General features: G+C 51.7%; 9 protein-coding genes across 9 annotated transcripts; 4 read left to right on the forward strand and 5 right to left on the reverse strand.

The window, feature by feature from the left end:
• Window positions 1-87: 87 nt before the first annotated feature.
• On the reverse strand, window positions 88-1819 carry N7510_007612 (Zn(II)2Cys6 transcription factor domain-containing protein; the record flags this gene model as incomplete). The annotated part of the gene is made up of 3 exons (XM_056979537.1): window positions 88-927; window positions 1199-1708; window positions 1760-1819. The coding sequence occupies 3 exons, from the start codon at window positions 1817-1819 to the stop codon at window positions 88-90; spliced, it is 1410 nt and encodes a 469-aa protein (XP_056832580.1).
• Window positions 1820-4023: 2204 nt separating this feature from the next.
• N7510_007613 (amidohydrolase family protein) lies at window positions 4024-5094 on the forward strand (the record flags this gene model as incomplete). Its single annotated transcript, XM_056979538.1, has 3 exons — window positions 4024-4075; window positions 4130-4900; window positions 4958-5094. The coding sequence occupies 3 exons, from the start codon at window positions 4024-4026 to the stop codon at window positions 5092-5094; spliced, it is 960 nt and encodes a 319-aa protein (XP_056832581.1).
• A 794-nt stretch (window positions 5095-5888) lies between these two features.
• Window positions 5889-7221, forward strand: N7510_007614 (MFS transporter; the record flags this gene model as incomplete). Its single annotated transcript, XM_056979539.1, has 2 exons — window positions 5889-6119; window positions 6175-7221. 2 exons carry the CDS (start codon window positions 5889-5891, stop codon window positions 7219-7221), a joined length of 1278 nt encoding a protein of 425 aa, XP_056832582.1.
• A 1667-nt stretch (window positions 7222-8888) lies between these two features.
• On the reverse strand, window positions 8889-9146 carry N7510_007615 (uncharacterized protein; the record flags this gene model as incomplete). Its single annotated transcript, XM_056979540.1, has 1 exon — window positions 8889-9146. One exon carries the CDS (start codon window positions 9144-9146, stop codon window positions 8889-8891), a length of 258 nt encoding a protein of 85 aa, XP_056832583.1.
• A 1699-nt stretch (window positions 9147-10845) lies between these two features.
• On the reverse strand, window positions 10846-11436 carry N7510_007616 (small nuclear ribonucleoprotein F; the record flags this gene model as incomplete). The annotated part of the gene is made up of 4 exons (XM_056979541.1): window positions 10846-10912; window positions 10989-11144; window positions 11200-11327; window positions 11431-11436. 4 exons carry the CDS (start codon window positions 11434-11436, stop codon window positions 10846-10848), a joined length of 357 nt encoding a protein of 118 aa, XP_056832584.1.
• Window positions 11437-12275: 839 nt separating this feature from the next.
• N7510_007617 (CXXC motif containing zinc binding protein) lies at window positions 12276-13151 on the reverse strand (the record flags this gene model as incomplete). The annotated part of the gene is made up of 5 exons (XM_056979542.1): window positions 12276-12419; window positions 12486-12611; window positions 12741-12806; window positions 12861-12975; window positions 13117-13151. 5 exons carry the CDS (start codon window positions 13149-13151, stop codon window positions 12276-12278), a joined length of 486 nt encoding a protein of 161 aa, XP_056832585.1.
• Window positions 13152-13527: 376 nt separating this feature from the next.
• On the reverse strand, window positions 13528-15534 carry N7510_007618 (putative FAD monooxygenase; the record flags this gene model as incomplete). Its single annotated transcript, XM_056979543.1, has 3 exons — window positions 13528-14490; window positions 14540-14833; window positions 14884-15534. 3 exons carry the CDS (start codon window positions 15532-15534, stop codon window positions 13528-13530), a joined length of 1908 nt encoding a protein of 635 aa, XP_056832586.1.
• A 953-nt stretch (window positions 15535-16487) lies between these two features.
• N7510_007619 (uncharacterized protein) lies at window positions 16488-17887 on the forward strand (the record flags this gene model as incomplete). The annotated part of the gene is made up of 4 exons (XM_056979544.1): window positions 16488-16654; window positions 16759-16951; window positions 17012-17242; window positions 17294-17887. 4 exons carry the CDS (start codon window positions 16488-16490, stop codon window positions 17885-17887), a joined length of 1185 nt encoding a protein of 394 aa, XP_056832587.1.
• Window positions 17888-18392: 505 nt separating this feature from the next.
• On the forward strand, window positions 18393-21415 carry N7510_007620 (DDHD family phospholipase; the record flags this gene model as incomplete). Its single annotated transcript, XM_056979545.1, has 4 exons — window positions 18393-19331; window positions 19382-20666; window positions 20723-20860; window positions 20919-21415. The coding sequence occupies 4 exons, from the start codon at window positions 18393-18395 to the stop codon at window positions 21413-21415; spliced, it is 2859 nt and encodes a 952-aa protein (XP_056832588.1).
• Between the last annotated feature and the right edge of the window lie 321 nt (window positions 21416-21736).

A 21736-nucleotide genomic window follows, 5' to 3' on the forward strand; every position in this document is an offset into this window, starting at 1 on the left:
TCGCTAAACACAAGACCGAAGAGAAGACCGAAAAGTAACATCACCAAAACCAAAATCAAAATCCCCGGGGCCGTATAGTAGGTAATACTACCCAGATGCCGTCTGATAATTAATCGACCTCATAGCCACAAACTGATCCTGCGAGATATTTCTAACCACCTCGGCAAGCTTCATACCCCTCACATTAATGCATCCCAGCACCAGCTGGCACCATTCCGCTTTTTCTCGCGCCGACCGCTCGAACGCCTGGCTCGCGAACCACAGCGGCGGGAGCATCGCTTGTAGTCCGCACATGGGGAATCCGGTGCGCATGCACATCGCAACGCTTTGGCAAACGCGGTCTGCAAAGTGGCGTGCTAGGTAGTCGCTCTCCATCGCGGAGCGGATCCCGCCTTTATTGATTGAGTGTGCGATTTGCGGGATGTCGGGGTTTGGGTGCGCTATGTCTTCCATGGAGACGAAGGGCCCATACCCAGGGTTCTCATCATTGAGGGGCCATCGAATCTCTGCTCCAAGCATGTATAGTGACATACACCCAATCCAAAACATGATGTGCAGCTCGAAGGACGGTCTGTCCACGAAGCGGACAATCTGCGACGTATCCCCCGCCACGAAGGGCGCATCCGATGGCAGGGACTGGTCAAGGCAGAACATGACGGCGTCATGGCTGGCTTGAAGATCCCAGTACCAGTATAGAAGCTGGGCTTCCAGTCGGCGCAGCTCGTGGCATGTTTGACGCAGCGTCTCATCGTCGCGGATCAAGCCGCCGCCACGCTGCTTGATATGTTTGGACATCTGTTGCGAAAGCCGCGGGATCTGGAGGATGATGTCGAGGAGCGTGTCATAACTATCGCTGTCGTGCGAGATGGCGAGCCACTCGGGTTTGGAGAGTGTTGTTGCTTCGCGGCCGGCGCATGAATAGTGGACCTGTTTTCCCTCTGAGCGTTAGACCAGGACATGCAATGGTTAGGTGGTTGGTTGGTTGGTTGGGTATCGTACAGCAAAACTTCGGATTCGGCGATATAGATTGCGGTCAATCTGTTCTCCTTGACGGGGAGGAAGCTGTTTGGCAAGGACTTCACACCCAACTCGGATATGCTGGGCCCAGCCTTGAATGCCCGTAGGCTCGTATATCTTCGGCACGCACGCCCGGGCGTAAGCTTCGATCATAACCCTGGTCAGGCTGAAAGAAACTCACCTCGTAGATCGTCATGGTCATCGCAATACCCAGCTGATCGTTCAAACTCAGATTCTTAGTGATATCGTCATTGGCCATGTTCTGCGAGACCTCGCTATAGCGCCTAAGACTCTCCGTGGACAATTGCTCATTGCCCTCCGACTGGCCGATGATGAGCATGCTAAGCGCAACAAGAGCCTGGTCATACAAATCAGAGCGACCCAGCGAGTCGGGCAGATCCTTGTACCACAGACAGGCCGTCTGCTGGGCTACATGCGCTGGGATCAGCTCGTTTGGCATGTAGAGGGTCATGAATCTGGCGAGCAGCTGGCAGTGATACTGTTTCCCGGCATGGGGCGAGGAGATGGCGAGGGCGGTTTGCAGCATCCGCGTGGTTTTCACATAGTCCAGTAGCTTCTGGCTCTGGGCTGACGATGCCGAGCGCGTTAATTGGCCGTAGTCCCCCTGGTATCCATCGCAGGACACGCCGTGCTTGGTACATTTCCCACATCGTGGCCGGAGGCCATCACACTAGAGCCAGGATCAGAATAAGAATCAGTTCCAAAACAAGAGTTGTGTTACCTTGACCTTTCTCCTGCGGCAGGTGATGCAAGTATCTGATTTCCAAGCCTGTTTTGGCATCTTTCGACCCTTTCGCCGGAAAGGGCCTTGGTTCCAAGGCCCCGAATGCGCCTTTATCGGCTTGATATATGGACATGAAACTTTGACAAGGAGAGGTTTCCAAAGTTCAAGCGGGGCCGCCCCTGTCACTTTATTTACGATCGGCGAACCCAACCGACACCGTGGTTAAGTGCCCATTGGCCTGGGGGCTGCATCGGGGCCCCACGGGTTGAGAGGCTAGGAGTTCGGGCCTTTTGCCAGACATTCTTTAGTGCAAACGCCCGGGTGTCTCCTCTACGCCCTATGGGAGTTGCCTTCTTTTCTTGCCTCCCAGTTTAGGGCTCGTGCCGTCGTGCCGAGAGCGCTAGTATTGGTGGTCGAACCCCTCGTGAAACGTGAGAACTGCGGCTAAATATCATTAGTTGCTGTAAACGTGTATTATTGCGTCCTCCCAACATTTTTTGAGCGGTCAGACCATTTCCCCAAGATGGATAAGCGAGTGGCTGTGTGGACTGTAATATTGATTAGCATCGAGATAGCCTCCTGGAGGCGGCGCTAAGATGATTCAACAGACGTGTCAGTACTACTAACTGGCTCAGGAGTCGTACGTACACTGAACTAATTTATAATAATTGGGCAACGCCCCATGTCAATGACTCAGGAGTTGAGTCGGCGCCAGCATCGCATTATTCCTGTCTCTTCAAATTGAAATGTCTCGGCCGTCCATTAGTCGAACACAAATCAATTTTCATTGTTGAACGTTCAGCATTCTATCGTCTCCTGTGTGGGGTGGGATTGGTGCCTTCTCAGGAATCGGATCGACCCGAGCCAAATCAACCAAATCAAACCAGCACGCGATAAACAACCAGATCCCTCTGGATACGAGCACGCTCTGGCATTCAAACTTTGACAGCCTACCGATGCCAGGTGTTTCAAATGCACAGTATAAGCCATAAAGGGCCACATGTGCTATGGCCAAAAGCTAACACATTATGGCCCAGTCCTAGCGCCGCCATTGCTTGAAGTCCACACCTTTGAGATGGGCGACCAAGCTATGTGCGCTGCACCACTTCAGTTGTCATATCACGAATTTGAGCATGACCGACTGAGGAGTCTCTGCATTCATGTATTCAATCCACCTACCTGCAGTTGATATCGCACGGGTCCTAGATCGTTCAACAGAGTATTTACTTCTGTTTACCCTTGATTGTGTCGATCAGGACACCAATAATGATAGCTATTGATCTGCATAACAGTTTTCTCTATCGCGAAAAAGGAAGATAAAAGTCAACTACTCATCCTCACCGTAGATTTGCGGTTGGACTAGCATTAAGAGATTTTACGTTCGACATGCTGAACGATCTTACAAATTGATGGTCAACGTAGTTGATGCTGGGGAAACGCTAGGTTGTCCAAACTCATGTGAGCACTCAAATATTGAATGAAGCTCTTCTGTTCAACAATGGCTGCAACCTTTTGCATGCTTGGCTGGATCTACTCCGTCCCAGATGCATTGAACATCACAAGATCTAGCAAGTTCAACTGCTCATGACCTCTCCAGGACATTGCCACCACCTACACTCTTTCATTGTTTCTCGATCCGTAATGCCAATAACCGCTAGTTTTATGCTGAGAGACTTTCCGGAATATCCCTGTCAGTCGGACGTATATTGCTTCTTACCTAGAATGCATAGTACTTTTAACTATGGATTCGCTTGTAAATTCAATACATCTGACACCTTTATACCCCGCCTCCAAAATAGCAACCAGAGAAGGAGAGGTATCTTATAAAATCAATCAGTAGTGGTCGAACCAAGATGGCCCCAAACCTATCTTTTTCCAAAGCATGAGCTTATAGAGAATCTTTCAACCAACACTAGTTGATGGGGATTTGAACGCCGAAATGGTCCCATCTGATCCACTTTTTCTTACCTGCTCACTGAGCGTCCGGGCAGCATTCCGGGATCATTCCGGGAGCACCTCGGGCTGCTTAGACGGGCGGACACTGAATAACCGAGGCTTGGAGAATTACATAGTGGTAAAATATTCACCCTCCGTCCGAGTTGATTCTTGACTTCCGGGTAGGTCGGCATTCGAAAGCGCGGCACTGAGCCAGCGATACTTCATATATTGCCCTACAAGGTGGGACCCTATATAGATGTCGCGTTTCGCTTTTTGGAGGTTCCAAGGAACTTCATGCCAGTGATTAATTGTACGATTTCAATATGAGTCTCATCGATACCCACCACCATTTTGTGCCTGACTTCTATGCGCAAGGTAAACTGAACCTCACGGCGTGACGATTGAGAGATACTGAATACGGATTCACAGCTGTCGAGGAGGCTGGAGGGGATCCCTCTGGCTGGCCAACACCTTCCTGGTCTTTTGAGGGCTCTATTGCGTCCATGGAAAGAAACGGTTCTACCAAGGCAATCTTATCACTGACTGCCCCTGGAGCCGTCATCGCATCTAATGATGAAAAGAGAAGGGCATTGGCCCGCAAAGCTAACGAATATGCCGCCTCCAAGCGTGATGAAGACCCTAAGAAATGGGGCTTCTTTGCAGCTCTGCCGTGCCTCCTTGATACCGAGGGCACCCTGGCAGAAATCAGATACGCCCTTGATGTGCTGAAAGCCGAAGGTGTCACTTTGTTCACCAGATATGGCCCTGGAAACCAATACCTGGGTCATTCAGAATTCAAGCCTATTTGGGAGGAGTTAAATAGCAGAAAGGCTGTGGTCTTTATCCACCCCACCCATCCCGCTGATACGACTCGGGTCAATCCATTCCTGCCGCAACCAGCTATCGATTACCCCCATGAGACAACGAGGACGGCTGTCGACATGATCATTAGCAACACGAAGAGGAACTACCCTTCTTGCAAGGTAGTCCTCTCCCACGCCGGAGGTACCCTCCCATTTCTGATCACCCGGATGAGCACTGTATCAAAGGAAGCAGCCGCCACGGCTCGCATTTACGGGAAGACTTCTGAGGAGATAATGGAGGATTTCCGGTCGTTCTACTTCGACCTGGCTCTTTCCAGCTCGGAGGCTGTGCTCAAGCTGGTTCTAGATGTTATTCCACAAGACCATCTTCTTTACGGTAAGCTGCTGCAAATGATCCGTTACTATCTATCCCTGTCACTGACAAATTGTGCAGGCTCTGACTACCCTTACGCCTCTCCCGATAAAACACTTGGTTTCAAGCAAATTTTGGATAGCTTTCCTCTGGACCAAAATCTGCGGGACAATATCTACTTCAAGAACGCTGAAGCACTTTTCACAAAGGCAGAGTAAAACAGCTTTGAACGGAGGATGTAGCTTTTCCTCGGCACCTTTGCCCATACTGTTAGAAGCTAGTTGGAAGTTTAATAAGGAAATATCTACCTGGTTTCTACTTGTGCTCAGATTGAGGAGTATCTTATGCTATTTAGTTCAATTGTTTCTCGGTTGCTGCACTGCGCTTTATCTAAGTTGTTCAAGACCCAACAAAAATATATATATTCGTGCAGGAGATGACGTTGGTAGGACGACAAGTACTACGCCCATCGGTCAATCGTAATAGGCCAAACCTCACACCGTCCCAAATTCCGCATGAGCGCCCAAGAGGGCGTGTAATTCAAAACACAAGCCCCGCCCCCTATTCTACGAAGCTTCCCATTGAACATATGGCTGGACTACTTTGCACCTATTTCTTTCGGCGTAGAAACCCCCGCTTTATCCCGGAAGCCACTCCGAAACATGACGGATACACACTAATCCCCCGGGATGGAATCCGGAACTATAGACCTTGCCCTTTCCCTGTGAGGTATTCGACTCCGCTCTTTTTTGGGACAAACTAAAAAATATGGGGTCTGAGCGTACAAACAGAGGCATAAAATGGTACAAATTGGCCGCTGGTTTCAGCGTTGGCAAAGCTTGGATATCCGGTGCTGGTGATTAGACCCTACGTCCAAAAGACTTCGTTGACAACCAAATATTTTCTTTCTCTCTCTAATATTTCTGCCTGGTTAGCCAGTATGAGTGGTCTAGTTTCTGACATGTCCGATCCTCGCCAAAAAGCCTTCTTTGACCACTTGGAGTCTGTCACAATGGAACAGCCCGCCAGTCCAAAGAGAGAGGAGGCTTCATTCCCACCAAATGCTCCCTCGCACGATGCTCGAAACTGGCCACAGTGGAAGAAGAATTTTGTGATTTTCATGGTTTCATTTCATTCCATGAGCTCCACGTTTATGGCCGCAGGAATCGTTCCTGCAGCTTCTAAGTTCGCACATTCGTATGGTGTATCTCTCGCCAACGCCAGCTACCTCGTATCTGTCCAAGTGAGTCAGTTCTTTTATGAGGCACGTGAGCTTTTTTGGTTGATATTCAACATAGATCCTGTTACTCGGCATCGCTCCGATATTTTGGACTGTTATTGCGGATAGGTATGGCCGCCACTATGTCCTAGTCTTTTCCGTTCTTGCAAGTATGGTATGCAATATTGGGGGCGCTCGATGCACAACTTATGCCGGTCAAATGATCACTCGTGCATTAACAGCAACTGTCATATCGCCACCGATCGGGATTGGCAGTGCAGTGGTGGTCGATTTGACTACCCCGGATCAACGTGCTAGGAAGCTAGGCTGGTGGGTCTTGATGACCATTCTTGGTACACCCGGTGGCCCCTTTATTATGGGATTTGTGGTGCAGCACACTGAGGTGCAGTGGATATTCTGGATCTACGCCATTGTTAACTTCTTACAAGCGTTGGCTTACCTCCTATTCAGTGGAGAGACGCTCTACATTCCTGAAAGTGAACCGGATGCCCTCGAGGAACAGGTCTCAGGCTTGAAGAAATTCGTGAAAGAATTGGTGCCAAAAAGACTCAATATGCGCCCAATCACAATGCTGGATTTTGTTTCCCCATTTTTGTTGGCCTGTAAGCCTCGCATCTTGGTAGTGGCTCTGGCAACTGCTATTACATTCTGCTACGGAAACATCATTTTCGTGGTTGAAATGCCGGTTACTTTTGGGGAGAGATTTGGCCTCGATTCGCAGCAAACTGGTCTTCAGTTCATCTCCGTAATCATTGGATGTCTCATTGGAGAGCAGTTAGGTGGCCCAATGTCGGACTACTTCATGAAAGTATATCGGAAACGTAGGGGCCATGTTCGTCCCTCGGACCGTTTGTGGTTGGCTTATATTGGCTTCCTCACCATCATTGCTGGGCTGTTGATCTGGGGATTTCAACTGCAACGTGCCATAACCTGGAATGTTACTCCATGTGTAGGCATTGCCATTGCGAGCTTTGGAAATCAGATACAATCAACTATTCTCACGGCATATGCCATCGATACTTGCCCCGACAAGTCTGCTGAGATTGGAGTGTTTTTCAACGCTATTAGGCTCCTTTACGGTTTTGTCCGTTTATTAAAACCCTAACGATTCACGTGTTTGCTGACCTTTCTTTTAGGCTGGTCCCTTTTACTTCCCATATATGTTTAACGCATTGAACTTTACGGGTACGGCAGGGGTGCTGTGTGGGTTCGTGGTAGTTGTGGGAGTAATTCCCATCCTGATTGTTCAGATCAAGTCAACGCGCCCATGCTCTTAAAAAGCCAGAATCCCTATTTAATGATCTTGATCAAGCAAGGCTTCATATATGTCGACCGCTGTTTTTGTGACTTAGTGGACTCTCGCTGTATACATTGAATGCTCGTTGGAATGGAATCACAATGGAGACAAAAGCTTTCTTGTTCCAAGATAACAACCTTTATTGAGCCACTACAGGGTTCTTTTCCTGGGGTGCGATTGCCCACAAGGGTAAATATCTCCCTGATCAACAGGGAGGTAGATCTTAGGACAACGGCGATGGCTAACAGCGTTGCTGTGGCAGGATGGTCAGCTAGATAGTGTCCGAGTTTGACGTGATTGGACGAATGCATGGTAGTTGCTTAGCTGGCTTTCATTCAAACTTCCAAGGCTATTGGCATTTGTTGGATTAATGTTCAAAGCTTCTGATAGGTGTTGGGGAACCGGGTTCATTCCGGTCTTTTATTTTCACTGGTGATCCTGCTCATTGGCATCGGGTCCATCCCGAAAACTGTAGATAGGCATAATCACCCGAGAGAATATACCCACACTCGTGGTAATATACTAACCTGTCGGTAAGTCTTTGTTAAAATTGCTCCGACAATCTCACCCTACCTACTTGGATAGAACCATGCGGAATGTATTGATAATGATACAGGAACATTCCGAGCCTAGTCCTACCATAGACTAGACTAGCGGTTGTTAGCGTTATGGATGATCTACATCTCTCCCGGATTGCCTAGACACCTACTCGCAGGACAACCCGTCTACGTTGAACACAGTACCACTATCTCATCCCAGGGTCCAGGGCTCGGCAGGCTCAGGTACGCGAACCCAAGACCCATGGACCCCGAATATTCCAGATCCATGGCAGACTGGGCTGACTGGACGGGTTGGCGATGGCGCCAGGAATAGAACATAAAACAAATGGCCAAATCGAACACAGCAGCAGAGTTGGGTATCGAAGGGAATGCTGCCTCTGTCATAGTCAACACATTAGTCAAGGACAGACATGAAAAAAAAAATAAAAATAGACCAAATCACAATCTCCGAAGCTCCGGTCCAGTACCGCTCTCTATACACTTGACTGGACCTCCACCGTTCCCTCGCCTTACCAACATCCCAATCCCAATACCCTATAGAATCCATAAACCATACCATGTCATATCCAGTCTTAAAGAAAGCAACAAGGAATTTCATCAGATCATCATCAAAAATGCTCAGCGTCCGGCGCGAAACCAACTCCTCCCCTGCGCACAGCACAAGACAAACACAACCTTGGCAATTCAGATCCCAGCCCGGTTCGACCCAGCTGGAATCGCAAAGAAACCCATCAGTCAAAGGCTAAACGCCGGAGCCCCTCCTCCCTCCTCCTCAGTGGAACCACACAATAGTAGTAGCCCTCTGTCTCAATTTTTCCCTTCCCTCCGTCCAGTGTTTTATCTCCACGCAGAACAGTTCGGGTATGTGTATCGCATCCACTATACCAGAGTGGTTGCATAAACAATCAACGAAAGCTAAGAGTTCCGGCGCTGCTGCACAAGAATATTGCTGAGCCGCTTCCAGCGGTGCGTGGGGGAGGTGGAGTTGGCGCGGCTTAGAGTGGCTTTGTCCAGGCTGCGCTTGGGAGAGGAGGTAGAGGAGGAACGGGGCTGGCTGATGGTTGCTTCGTGGTCGGCGAGGACGTCCTCGAGGCGCACGTCTGAGTCGGAGATGCGCGGGTGCGCGTCGTTGGGATCGAGGATCTCGATGAATTTTGAGGGTGTGTCGTGCATGGTTGTTGTCGTTGTGGGGGGGGTTTCGAGTAGAATAGAGGAGAGAAGAGCAAAGCGGAGCAGATGAAAGTCCAACAGAGCAGATTCTTTCACCAGCGAAGAAAGTGAAGTAGTGTGAAGCGAGAGACGGATGAAGAGGATGGATCGAGCGAGTGTTAAGTAGTGAAGAAAGCCAGATGAGGCAAAGAGTGTCGCAGTTAGCGCTATGCTATAAGAAGGGGGAAACGAGGAAAGAGGGCGGGCTATAAGGAAATGGCAGTGGAAGCCACATCTGCTGACACGGGCAAGGCGCACTGTCGGTTCTGGACCGATAGAGCGCGGCGATCAGGGGATTTTTTCAGGGTCCGTGATAATATTATATTTCTGTCTAGGAGGTATCACATAGATCTATCGGAGTGCATACCATGTCTAAGTACCAGAACACAGAAACAACACAAAGCGACACATAACAATACTCTGGTTATTCTTCTCCTTCTCACACACACAGCCTCCCAAGATCAGAAAATGTGGGCGAAAAATGGAGAGGATCGGCGCTAAACGACGCTGTGGCGCCGGGCGTCCTGCCCATTGAACACGACCGCAACGGGGTTCGTGGAGATCGTGGTGGGGACGTGGTCGTGTGAGTGGTGTCCTCGGATGACGCGATCTACATATTTTTATAAGCTCCATCTTACTATTACTGTAGTAGTAAAGAAGTACCAAGACGATGATTACCATGACGTCGGGGGCTACTGTCAGTAATAATATGTGATTTGGGAGTTTAGTTGTAGGGTCCGATCTACTCCGCCAACCCTATAAAAAGTAACACATCCGCCATTCAAATCAAAGAGGAGGGCCGGAGGACCAGCCTATAAAAGACAGACGGAGGTGCATCCTCCACTACCTAGATCTGAGAATCGCCACGTCGATCGGAGGGGTGCATATCCATTTAGTCAACAGATCCCTCCCTGGCCCATTATTCTAGTATTATTCTCCATCTACTGATTTGCCCCCATGATATTCGTCGACGCTGATATCAAGCGGGACCAAGATCTCGAGTTTCCGGGAATACACTGCTGGTGCAAACGAAGGGCAAGAGAAGGGCGGGCGGACCGTGGGGGCGCCCCATTGCGCTGGCGTGCAGGTTGCAGCTGTGCTTACTGGGTACCAACAACACCTTAAATCGCCACCAGGCTGCTAATTAATTGCGGGCCTTGAGCCAACATGGCTTCTACTTGGTGGCGGGCGATGGCGAGAAGTTCTACAAAGGGATACAGCCGCTGGGGTGGGCCGGCGATTATTCGCGTGGTTTAGTTACTGGACAATCCAATCGATGTATTGTGTTGGTAGGTGGGTGGGTGGCCAGTAACTGGTAGTTGAAACAGAATTCCATTTCCATCAAGAACGCCGCATGAGAGCCGGATATGGTGAGAGCAAATAGTTATTTCGACAACAGCCGCCAGCGCTGGGGTGGCCGTCATCGCCCCGAATCCCTCTGTCTTTTTGCGGATTTCCTCCTCTATCAATTCCTTCGCGCATGCTCGTTGCCGTCGTAAACGCACGAGCTCGACGGTTCCGAACCAAGAGGCGACATCGGAGAGATGCAAGATCGCTCGATAGACAGCGCCGTCCACCTCAATCACCTAGGTCATCCATCCATCGTCTCTGTAAACGCGCGCACGGGAACCTAGGCGCTCCTCTTCTTCCTTTCTCTGCCTCATTATTTTAACCCGAGATCCGTCATCTCCACGTTCTCAGCCGAGCCCATCCAGAGAATATTGTTGCACCTGCGTCGCCACGAGTCAGCATGATTGATGATTGACCAATATTCCAACCGTAATCGTCCTGCAAGTAGGTACATACCGGATCAATACCAGGCCCAGAGTACCCGTGTTCTTGCCATCGATGAACTCCTCCGTGTCGCGCAGCAGGACGTTCATGTACGAGTCAATGCTCTCCAGGATGCCCTTGTACTCGGTCTGGCCCCATTTCAGGCGGATGACCATCTCGGTGCCGACTCTAAAATGTAAAATTAGTATTTGCTTGAATGGCCATTTCGGCGATGATATGAGACCCGCTAGGATGGGAGAGGAACGGGCGGTTGAGGAGTTGATTGAAATGAAGGGTACTGGACTCGTCGAGCCGGCCTTGGGGAAATTCGTACCTAGCCTGCAAAAATGGCCGAGGGTTGACTGGTTGGAACTGCAGCGATAGGGGTTAGCAATGATTCTCTTGAGATTGCAGAGGCTCGACACCCTGGTTGGGAGTCTGCTGGCCTGGATGGAGAGCAAGGAGGGAGACGTACACTCATTGTGAATGTGTGGAGTGCGGCGATCCGAAACAGGGAAGATCACCAGGAAGATATAAAGGGAAGGACGGGGCAATGAGCTCTCTCTCTCGTTTCTCTCCGGGTGTTGAGGATCGCGGAGTTGCTCAAGCGCGAAAATGTGAGCTGGTCCGTCGTGGCCAATCAGGGGTGGATGAGCATCACCGCCTTGACCGTACTGCCGATTGATTATGTAATGGATCATAACGTAGTTAACTAACTAGCTAGCAGGGTTATTTTGCTATACTCCAAATTTATTCATGTCTCGTATCTTTTCTTCTTCTCGATTTAATCCGAATACATCAGGAACAACTTGATAAAGTTATGAATACCCTAAATTCCCACCTCAAAGACCTCCCCAGCACCAATCGATGGCTCATCAGCGAAGTAGACTCGATGGCTTGGGAGTCGAGGACTGGGGAGAATGTGCAATTTACTTATGCTCTTACTGTTAAATCCAGTGGAACTTTTATTACAGATCCTGCCAAGCACTCTGATTGACGATGGATGTAGCTAGAAGAGGTTGAGTCGTTTTATTTCACACCGGCGGTCAAGAAGGTTGTTCGGGATGCGTTTGCATCTGCTGCCAGCTGTGTTTAGCCAAAGGTCATCTTTGAGCGAACTGGTAATGGTGGAGATGGATGGCAACATATCAATCAGATAATGACCGGATATAGTTAAGAATTCAATCCATTGGTGGCTCAGATATGCTCCATGAAAGACAAAAAGAAAGGGATATCAGTCAAAGCAGAGCCCAGAACCTACCCCCTGTAGCGCCCATTCCCCCCTGCATCCCTCACAAGAAAAAGTTGAAAAAGAAATATTCACGCCCGGCCAACATCCCATTTCAGGTCCTTGATGCTCACCTCCTCACCAGCCTTCTCGTCATAGTCATACCAGTCGCCCTCCATCAGGTCGATGGCACTGAACGCAGTCCCGGACTCGACGCCCTTGGTCTCCCACTCGCCCTATAGATAACTTTCGTTAGCGTGTCCGATTATGCACAAAGAATGAAAGTGCAAGCGGCAACTCACATCAGGCTTGAATTCGGTGAACTCCAGACCGCGGCAGTCCATGTCGATGATCTTTTGGCCCTTGCGCTTGTCCTGCTTCATTTCGACGGAGTGGGGGCCGGCGATGACGGATGCGGAGTGGGTTTTCTAGAGAGAGACGTTAGTCTAAGAGTGTTTTCAAAGGGAAACAAAAAGCAGGAAAGAAGCAGGAAGAGCATAGAGTGTATGTGTCCCGAGGGGACTGAGAAAGAAAAGAAAAAAGCGTGCACCCCTTACCTGGCAAAGACGGCACTTCCACACAAAGTTGGCTTCGCCGCGACTTCCAGGAATCTCATGCTGCTCCTAACAAGCCCATTTGCGTCAGTAAGTGACCAGAGATATAGAACAGACACATACAAAGCGGTTGAAGCTAACCCAGTTCGGGTGCTCCTCGTGGCAGCCGGTGCATTTGACGCGGAAGGTGTAGAAGTACGGGTTCTCCTCAGTGTCAGTGGGCTTGAGGGAAGTAACGCTGTAAGAATATAGAGTAAGCTGATTGGAACTTCAAATGGGAGTTGTGGGGTGCAGCTATCTTGCCAGTGCAAGATAGCTTATTTGATCGGTGCGGGGGAGCAGGGAATGGTCATAAGAAGCAGGAGAGAGAAACACTGACCCTTCCAGCTCAGCAGAGAGAAGCAGTGACAGCATTTTGCACGCTGAAAAAAGCAGATGGGTGGTGTTTGCGGTGTGTTTGACGCGAAAGTGGAAAGAAGAAGATTCTCTGTTGCGGTGCGGGGAGTGAAAGGGCTCGGCCATGTGACCCGTATCGATAAGAATGTACACAACAATTTGGAGGGCTCCGAGTGAGCTAACTACAGGTTACAAATGCTAAATCTGCTGGGCTGCATTCCAAAAATCTCTTCAAGCCCCATCTTGCTAACGCTCATTCGACAAGGACAATTTCATTGAGATCTAATTCATTTACCTTCATGACTAGAATAACGCCAAATCATGCACAACCGGAAACGAAAAGCAAAGGCTATGTACAAGGTCTATAATAACATACAAAACAACAGGTCATCAATCAAAGACGGCTCTGCTGCGAGTCCTGGCCTAGGGATTTGGCCGAGAACGAGTTGAAGTACTCATTCAGAGCATCAACGGTGCCACTGCCCTCCACCAGCTGCACGGTGCAGGCAACGTGGCTGTCAGGCCGAGTGACCACGACACAACCCTGCTCGGGGTTAAGGCCCAACTTCTCGTGGGCAGAGAACTTGGCATGAGGGACACGCACATCGGGGATGTCGTCAGCGTAGATGTGGTGGTGGTAATCGCGCAGAACCTGGGGGATGAGCTCGACGTCGATGTCGTTCTTGGCGGCGGCGTAGATGACGGACAGGGTGAAGAGCTTGGAGTGCGGGTTGTGGCGCTCGAAGAATGAGACGTCGGCAATGTCGGGCCGGCGGTACATCGACAGGAAGGAGCGCTCCTTCTCCAGGTTCAGGGCCAGGTCTGCGATCGCCTTCTTGGTCTTGCCCTGCAGGCCGGCAAAAATGAAGATGCGGAACGCGCCGTTCGCGGGAACTTCCTGCTCCAGCTCGACGAAGTTGGCGTCGGCTAGACGGGTCACGGTCGTTGGGGTGAATGCCCGGCCGGGAGTCAGGCGGGCACCGGGGACGTTGAACAGGGCCGACTTGGCAGGGTGGTTGGAGTCCCAATTGAAGATGTTGGGCTTGTAGGCAACGCCGTAGCCGCTGGTGAACTCGCAAGACGACTTGAAGGTCTTGACGAATTCGTCTTCCTCGCCACCCGCGGTGAGGGCGACATTGCTGGCAGAGCCAACCTCACCAGCATTGGGGCGGCGCTTGGAAAACAAAGACGCGTACTTGGCATCAAAGTCCAGCAGCATCTCGGCAATATCCTTGCGCTCGGTCTCGTAGGTGCTCAGGATCGACTGCTTGGCGAGGCCAGACTCCACGGCGTGGAGCTTCCAGGCCATGTTGAGGGCGTCGTGGAATGCAGTGTTCATACCCTGACCAGCCTTGGGCTTAAAGGGTGTTAGCAAATAACAATCACATTCACAGGGAGAAACTGACGCTGTGGGTGTGGCAGGCATCGCCTCCCATGAACACTCGCTGGTCCAGGCTGTACCGCTCCGCGATACCCTGGCCGATGGGGTACACCGAGTACCACTCGACACGGTCCCACTCAATCCAGTAAGGGCTGAGAATGTTCCTCGCCGTCTGCTGGACCTGCTCGGCAGTCGCCGTCTTGCGAGGGTTCCAGTCGGGGTCTGAAGACGATGCAATTTGAACATAGAGGCGGACCATATTGTCCTCACGAGGGATGACCATGATCGAGCCAGCGTCGGAGTGGATAGTGCATTTTGTCTGCAGACAGGTTAGACCGCAATTTAAGAATAGGTGAGACTATGTCTTACCTCGATATCAGGGAAGTTGGTGCGGACAACGCCGTCCATGACACCCCAGACGTAGGCGATGGGATCCTTGTGGTGGATTTGGATACCGAGCTGCTCACGGACAAAACTGCGGGCTCCCTCACCACTGAACAGGTACTTGGTGCGCATGACGTCGATCACGTTGGTGTCGAGACACTTGAGGCTCACCTCGACCGGGTACTCCGGGTCGCGGCCGTCGTTGTTGAAGCCAACAATGGTCCACGGCCGCTCCACATGAGTACCGGCCTTCTCGATCTCGTCCAGGAAGACCCGTTCGATCTTCCCCTGGTGGACCAGGGTGGTGAACGGGTAGCGGGTGTCGATGAAGCGGGGACAGCTGGGCCAGCTTCCTGTGCGGTGGATCCCGCTGCCGTCGCCCTTGGGGTCCCAGAAGGCAACGTCGTACACCTTGGCCGGCTCGTAAGCCATGATGGGCCGCTTCAGGCCCAGGTTGCGCAGGATCTCGGTTGACCGCGGCTGGATGCCATCGGCGCGGCCGGTGGCGGTCGGCACGGGGCGGTTGTCGATGTGCTTGACCTTGTAGCCCCAGCGCGACATGCACAGGGACAAGAGCAGACCGACGGGGCCGGCGCCCACGATGACAATGTCATATTTTTCTTGAGAATGCACCATGCTGACTGTGATGTAATATGGATCGACAGTAAAGGATCAGAAAGGTTACCGGGAACAGGTCAAAGTGTCACCCGCACGGTCGCATCAAAACAGACAGAATAAGGAGCATGACTGGGGGGGACATGAGCGCCGATATATAAGTTGCGGCGTCCAGCCAGGGTATTCAGTGACGGCGAACAGTCACGGCAGCTGTAGTCGGGAGCATCGTGGGGAGCAGCCAATCAGTGGTGGCAGGGATGAGCACACATAAGCAGAGTGTGGGGAGGGGACCAGCCCTAGCACAAAGAGTGGACTAGCGAAGATTGCCGGCGTGGAACCCGACTGTGCTGCTGCGCTGGCCGGATAACACTTCGGCAAGTGGAGTGCCATCCACGTGACGCGGAATTCTCCATCGACCATTGGTTTCGATGATTTACCGGATCCGAGCTGGGAGTGTGGCAAGGGAGTTGGCCCTCGAAAACCCGGGGCTAGGTGCCTGGTCGCACACGCTAGGACGATTTGGCCGAGGTCTCGGACAGGAGGATGGCAGATAGTCAGTTGGGAAAGCAATAGATCTTGGATGGATGCGATCTACAGCAGTAGCTCGATGTGACCTGCAGGAACAATCACCAAAGGCAGAGTGGGCACATTATTGGTGGCAGCTATTCATTCCGGTACGACTCTGCCGCAGGAGTTATTGGGGCATGGTGTTGGTATCATCTTCAATCGCCATGATTGTTCCTATTGACACCTGAATAATGGCATTGAGGGCCAAGGCCCATTGCCTTGCCCATCTTCTTCCTACCACCTCCAATACCCCATTCAGATCAATATGGACCCCCTCTATTGTCACCACACAGTGAATACCACGATGTCCCTATATGCCATGGGCGGATCAAGCTTCCCACGCCATCTTCATCCCCTCTACGAATCAGGATAGTACTCGCTCTGAATCTTCCTGCATGTCCATCATCATGGAACCGATCTACGAGGAAGAACACTCCAACCCCTTTGAGCTCGAGCGGCCTGACTACCTGGACAGCCCAGCCAAGGTCCAGCCTGACACGTCCCCTCTGGTCTCGCCGGACTTCCACCGGATGAGCGAAAATGCCCAGCGGATTTATCTCATGATGGGTAAAGAGTAAGACCCTTCACACGTCTATCGGGGGGACGATGACGCTGACATCAGACAAGTATCTGCCGAGAGTGTTATAAGGGCAATCCCTATCTGAACTCGTATGACAGCTCCAACCTGTCCCCCACGGGCTCCTCGGGCAATATGACTTCCAGTGACTCTCGCTCGAGTGGTGAGCGACGCCGCTCTGTCGACTGCTGGCCCTTCCCGATGGACGGTGTCCACAAGGAACTCCTCCCGCAGGAGTTGAGCATCCCGATCAGGGACGGACATCAGCGTCACCCGGCTCTTGAGGAGAATGACGTGTGTAACCCTGTCCGCAGCCGTGTGGCTTCCTTGGAGCTCAGCCATTCTTTCTGCAAGCCGGATTCTCCTACTCGTGTTCTGGAGATCATCAATGAGGTTAACGCGGCGGACAAGGTGGACAAGATTACAGGCGTGCTGCGTGTTCCCGAAACTACTCACAAGAAATTGTTCGGGGAGAAGGGCTGGCTGGAAGACACTAGAAAGCCAAAGGGTCTGCGTCCCATGAAGAGTACATCCAAGCGGTTGAAGAGTCTGGGAAACAAGATCAAGCAGCAGATCGGCGAACTGGTAGGTTTGTCCTTATAGGGCTTGCGGCTCACTGCTCATACCTCTCTCCAGGCGGAGGATGTCTCGCGCAGCCACCCGGGATCTTTCAATAGCATCTCCACTTCCGACAAGACCGGCATCCGAAAGGCCACCGTTCCCATCTCTCTCGACCTCGGCACCCAGGCCAAGCTGTACTCCGAGCTCGAGTACATGATCTGCGCGACGGCCAACGCCTTCCTTCTCGAGCAGTACTACGACCGCCGCATCTCCAAGGAATCCATCAAACGCATCCAGAGCTTCTGGGGCTCCAAGAATCGTCCCCAGGTGACCGAGTTCCACTTCGACCAAACCACCCAGCGCGAGCTCATCCTGTACAACATCCGCACCCTTCGGTTCCACGGCGAGTGCGCTGTCAACCCGGTCCTGCTACATTCGAACCTGCGCAACTGGAAGGCGATTGCCACGGAGATGAGTGTTCGGACTTTTTGTTTACCGGACAGTGCCATTCGCAAGCACCTGCATGATATCCAGAAGCTGCTTGAGATGCTGAATGCGACCGTGCCGACTCTGCAAGCATTTCATCAGGTTCAGCTGTTTGCTCAGGAGGAGATCATTCAGCGACTGAAGAAGGCTCATCCCCGGCATGCGGTCAGCTTTTCGCTGTGATTGATGGTTTTCATCTCTCGTAGCTTCATGGTGCTTTTGTGTTTTTTTTTTTCTTATTTTTTGGAGGCTGTTTCTTCGCTGTGGTTCCTCTCAGATAGTGCAATGTATTCCATAGTGATTCGACCACATTTTGTCGTCGTGCATACTTCCGTTCCGTCTTTGTACTCCCCTGTCGGGCGACGTCATCGGGTGACAAGATCACGGGGAGCCCAAATAGTTAATCCCGCAGCGGTTTTTTGGTTCCTCGTTTCCCCTTCAATCAGTAGTTACATTACATGGGTAATCATTCCCTTCACACTCGCAGCTCTGCCATCTGATGCACCGCCCAGCCACCCTGACTCTGCCGAATTGTTGGTTGCCTGGCCCTGATCAGTGACCGCGGCTCCACCGCAATGCCCGTCTCCATCAGTCCCGTCTAGATCACCAATAACAACAACAGCAGCAGCAACATCCAGACAATACACGTTCAACAAAATTAAAGAGCTTAAGACCGATCGTCTCCGCCATGGCGGGTCCGATCCACACCTACGGCCCGACCTGCCTGCTGGCAGACGAGGAGGACGAGCTCTCCCCGCTGCATTCCCTGCCAGCACCGCCAGATGTACGTGCGCACTTCTTCTATGTATCATCGCTTCCGATCGATGATCCGCTGGCTCCCTTGCCCTCAGCAACGGGTCTAGCGACGAACAATGAGCGCGCGCCGCCTCAGCCCTTCGCGGCTAGGGATAACATCGCCCTCGAGGCAGCTTGGCAAGAGCTTCGCCAGACGAGAGGTGCTGGCTCGCCGAACTCTCGGCCCCAGACCGCAAAGGATGCGCGCACGGGCATTGCTGTGCCTGGGAGGGAGCACTTTCTGGACTCCGGTTTGATGGGGAGTCGAGGGAATTCCGTGAACACGCCAACTTCCTTCCCAGAGGGCCAATCCCTGAGAAGTCGACTCGAGCGCGATACGAGCAATCCAAAAACTCGTGCGGGTGATGACTCGCGAGAACCCGACCTGGACAGCTTCGCTTCTCAGCGCAAACGGGACCGATCCTCCTCCATGAAGGACTCCACTCCTGCCAAAAAGAGAAACAGCTTCACGCCAGAGATGGACGGGACCGACGATGGAGAAGAGCGTGGGCCAAGTATTCACGCCACACATTCTCGGGATGCCAGTATCAGCGGTTCGCCGTTCGCAAGGGCTCCCATTTCCCAGCGGAGCCACAGTCCTCTCGGTCGGTCGGTTGAATCGCTCTCGTTACGGGACGAGGGCCAAGGAGAAATCCCTAGAAGCAGTGCCGCTCATCGACTCGCTTCAAAGCCCTCGGGGCTGAGAGCAAGCCTTGGTCCAGATGAAATGGCTCAAAATTCTTCGAGAGATGGAACTGAGTCGACGGCTCCTCAATTGATGATTCCGGTGGGCGTCTCTCGGCTCCACTTGGTCGAGCTTCCAAACTTGAAGGTATGTTCATGTTATGTCCATATGCCCTTTTTTCTCTAACAAGTTAACAGATGAAACCCATTTACTGGAGTCCCCTTCACGACATCTCAAGCGTGCTTCGCGCTACATGGTTCTACAGGAACACCATGTTGCCCGTGGAGACCGATCTGGCGAACAAGCTCGAGGAAGGATATAACTACTTAAAGCCATGGACTGAAACATGGCAGGACGAACTGAACAGTTGCATGGAGAACGGTGCTGCTGCAGAGATGAAAATCGTACACCGATTGTTCTCGAAAGACGACTCCCTTAGTCGGCCTGAAACCGCCCAAGGCCAACAAAGCGTTGATTCTGAGGAAGCCGTCCATCATATGACATTCGAAAATAACCAAGCGGCCGGCGGAACAGCTGCGCACTTGGAGGCAATCAAGCCCTATGTCAACTCCAGTGCGATCTATGTGGATGCAAAGAATGCCCAAATCTTGAGACCCAGTTTACTTCCGTCCGTCTCAAGGGGACGACGCCCGCTCAGCGCGATTCGGAAGGGTCGACAAATCGGCATCCCCGTGGTTCGGGGCTTCAGTCGCAAACTATGGGACAAGCTGCATCCATCCAAGCCCAACCCCATCGATGTGAGGCACTACATTCGACGCACGCAATCACGAGACTCGGCTGCAGCGCCGGGTCAACAAATCTGCTACGGTTGCCGAATGGAGGAGCTGCGCCCGCAACCGACAGATCTCGTCCTCGTCATTCATGGCATCGGGCAAAAGCTCTCCGAACGAATGGAAAGCTATCACTTCACTCACGCGATTAACGCGTTCCGTCGCGAGGTCAACATGGAACTGAACAACGAGCCTGTCTGGCCTCATGTCCGCCAGGATCACGGCGGGATCATGGTCCTCCCCGTGAACTGGCGGTCAACGCTCTCCTTGGAAGAAGCCAATATTGACTCTCCTACTTCGGAGGACCTGCCGAACCAGTTCTCCCTCGCGGATATTACGCCCCAAACACTCCCCGCTGTGCGCGCTCTCATCAGCGATGTGATGCTTGATATCCCTTACTATCTCTCACACCACAAACCCAAGATGATAAAGGCAGTCGTTCGAGAAGCCAACCGCGTGTATCGTCTCTGGTGCAAGAATAACCCTCATTTTCGGGAACATGGCCGCGTGCATCTTCTGGCCCATTCGCTTGGGAGTGTCATGGCACTCGACATTCTGAGCCACCAGCCGACACACGTACCCCAGTTCGACTTTTCCACGACACCATTGCATCACGATATCTTCGAGTTTGATACGAGACATCTCTTCCTCTGTGGAAGCCCTGTCGGATTTTTTCTTTTGCTGAATAAAGGTAAGGCGCACACAGACCTGCACTTATCAAGATATGTTTTCTAACGATTCATCCAGCGAGTCTTCTCCCACGAAAAGGCCGAGACAAACCAGGCAGCGAAGGCGAGGATCGTCTGCGCGGCGTGGCGGGTGATGCTGACAAGTACGGCTGTCTGGCTGTGGACAATCTTTACAACATCATGCACACAACAGACCGTACGCCCCCTTCTCGTTCTCTAGGTATATACATGTGCTAACACCTCACCCATCTTAGCAATCGCCTACCGCGTGAACGCAGCGGTAGATACCGACCTTTCGAACAGCCTCAAAACAGCCGCAATCCCCAGCTCGACCTCCACATTCTGGCAATCCCTCAGCAGCGTCTTCCGATGGAGTCCCAATTCATCCTCAGCATTCATCCCCTCCCTCCCAACCTCCACCACTATCACAGGAGCAACCCGCCCCGCAGCAATCTCCAAACTCCCCTCGAACGTCGAGCTCGAAACGCATGACTTCACCCGCGAAGAAATTGCCGAGAAGCGCATGCTTCTGCTGAACGATAACGGCCAGATTGACTTCTACCTCTCGGGCGGCGGAGGGCCGCTCAATATCCAGTATCTGAATATGTTGAGCGCGCATAGTAGTTACTGGACGCTAGCGGATTTTGTGAGGTTTTTTGTCATTGAGCTTGCAAGGAAGCCCGGGAGGGAGGGGACCTTGAGGGCTTTTCGAGCGGAGAAGAAGGTGGGCTGGAAGTATTCTAAGGGATAGATGAGGGAGAATATGATGTGTTTTCTTAGGGCCTCGGGGTTTGTTTGCTTTTGATAGAGGTTTTCTTTGGACAGTTTTGTTTTGTCTCGGATAAAGAATAAAGATGATAGAGTACTGTACAATGCATGGATGTGGTTGGAGAATAGGAGATTTATATTGGTCCCTATCTAAGAAGTCCAGCATTTCTAGCTTGCCATTTTTAGCCCATCTAGTCATTTTAGTGGCGATCACAGTCTGTTGATCAAGTAGCCTAGCCAAACCAAGACAAAAGGAAAGAAAGAAACAAAACAAAACCCGAACAGAAAAAGACAAGGCAGTGGG

This window comes from Penicillium lagena, assembly GCF_028827675.1.
Source record: "Penicillium lagena strain IBT 129212 chromosome Unknown utg000005l_segment0_segment0, whole genome shotgun sequence".
Taxonomy (NCBI): domain Eukaryota; kingdom Fungi; phylum Ascomycota; class Eurotiomycetes; order Eurotiales; family Aspergillaceae; genus Penicillium; species Penicillium lagena.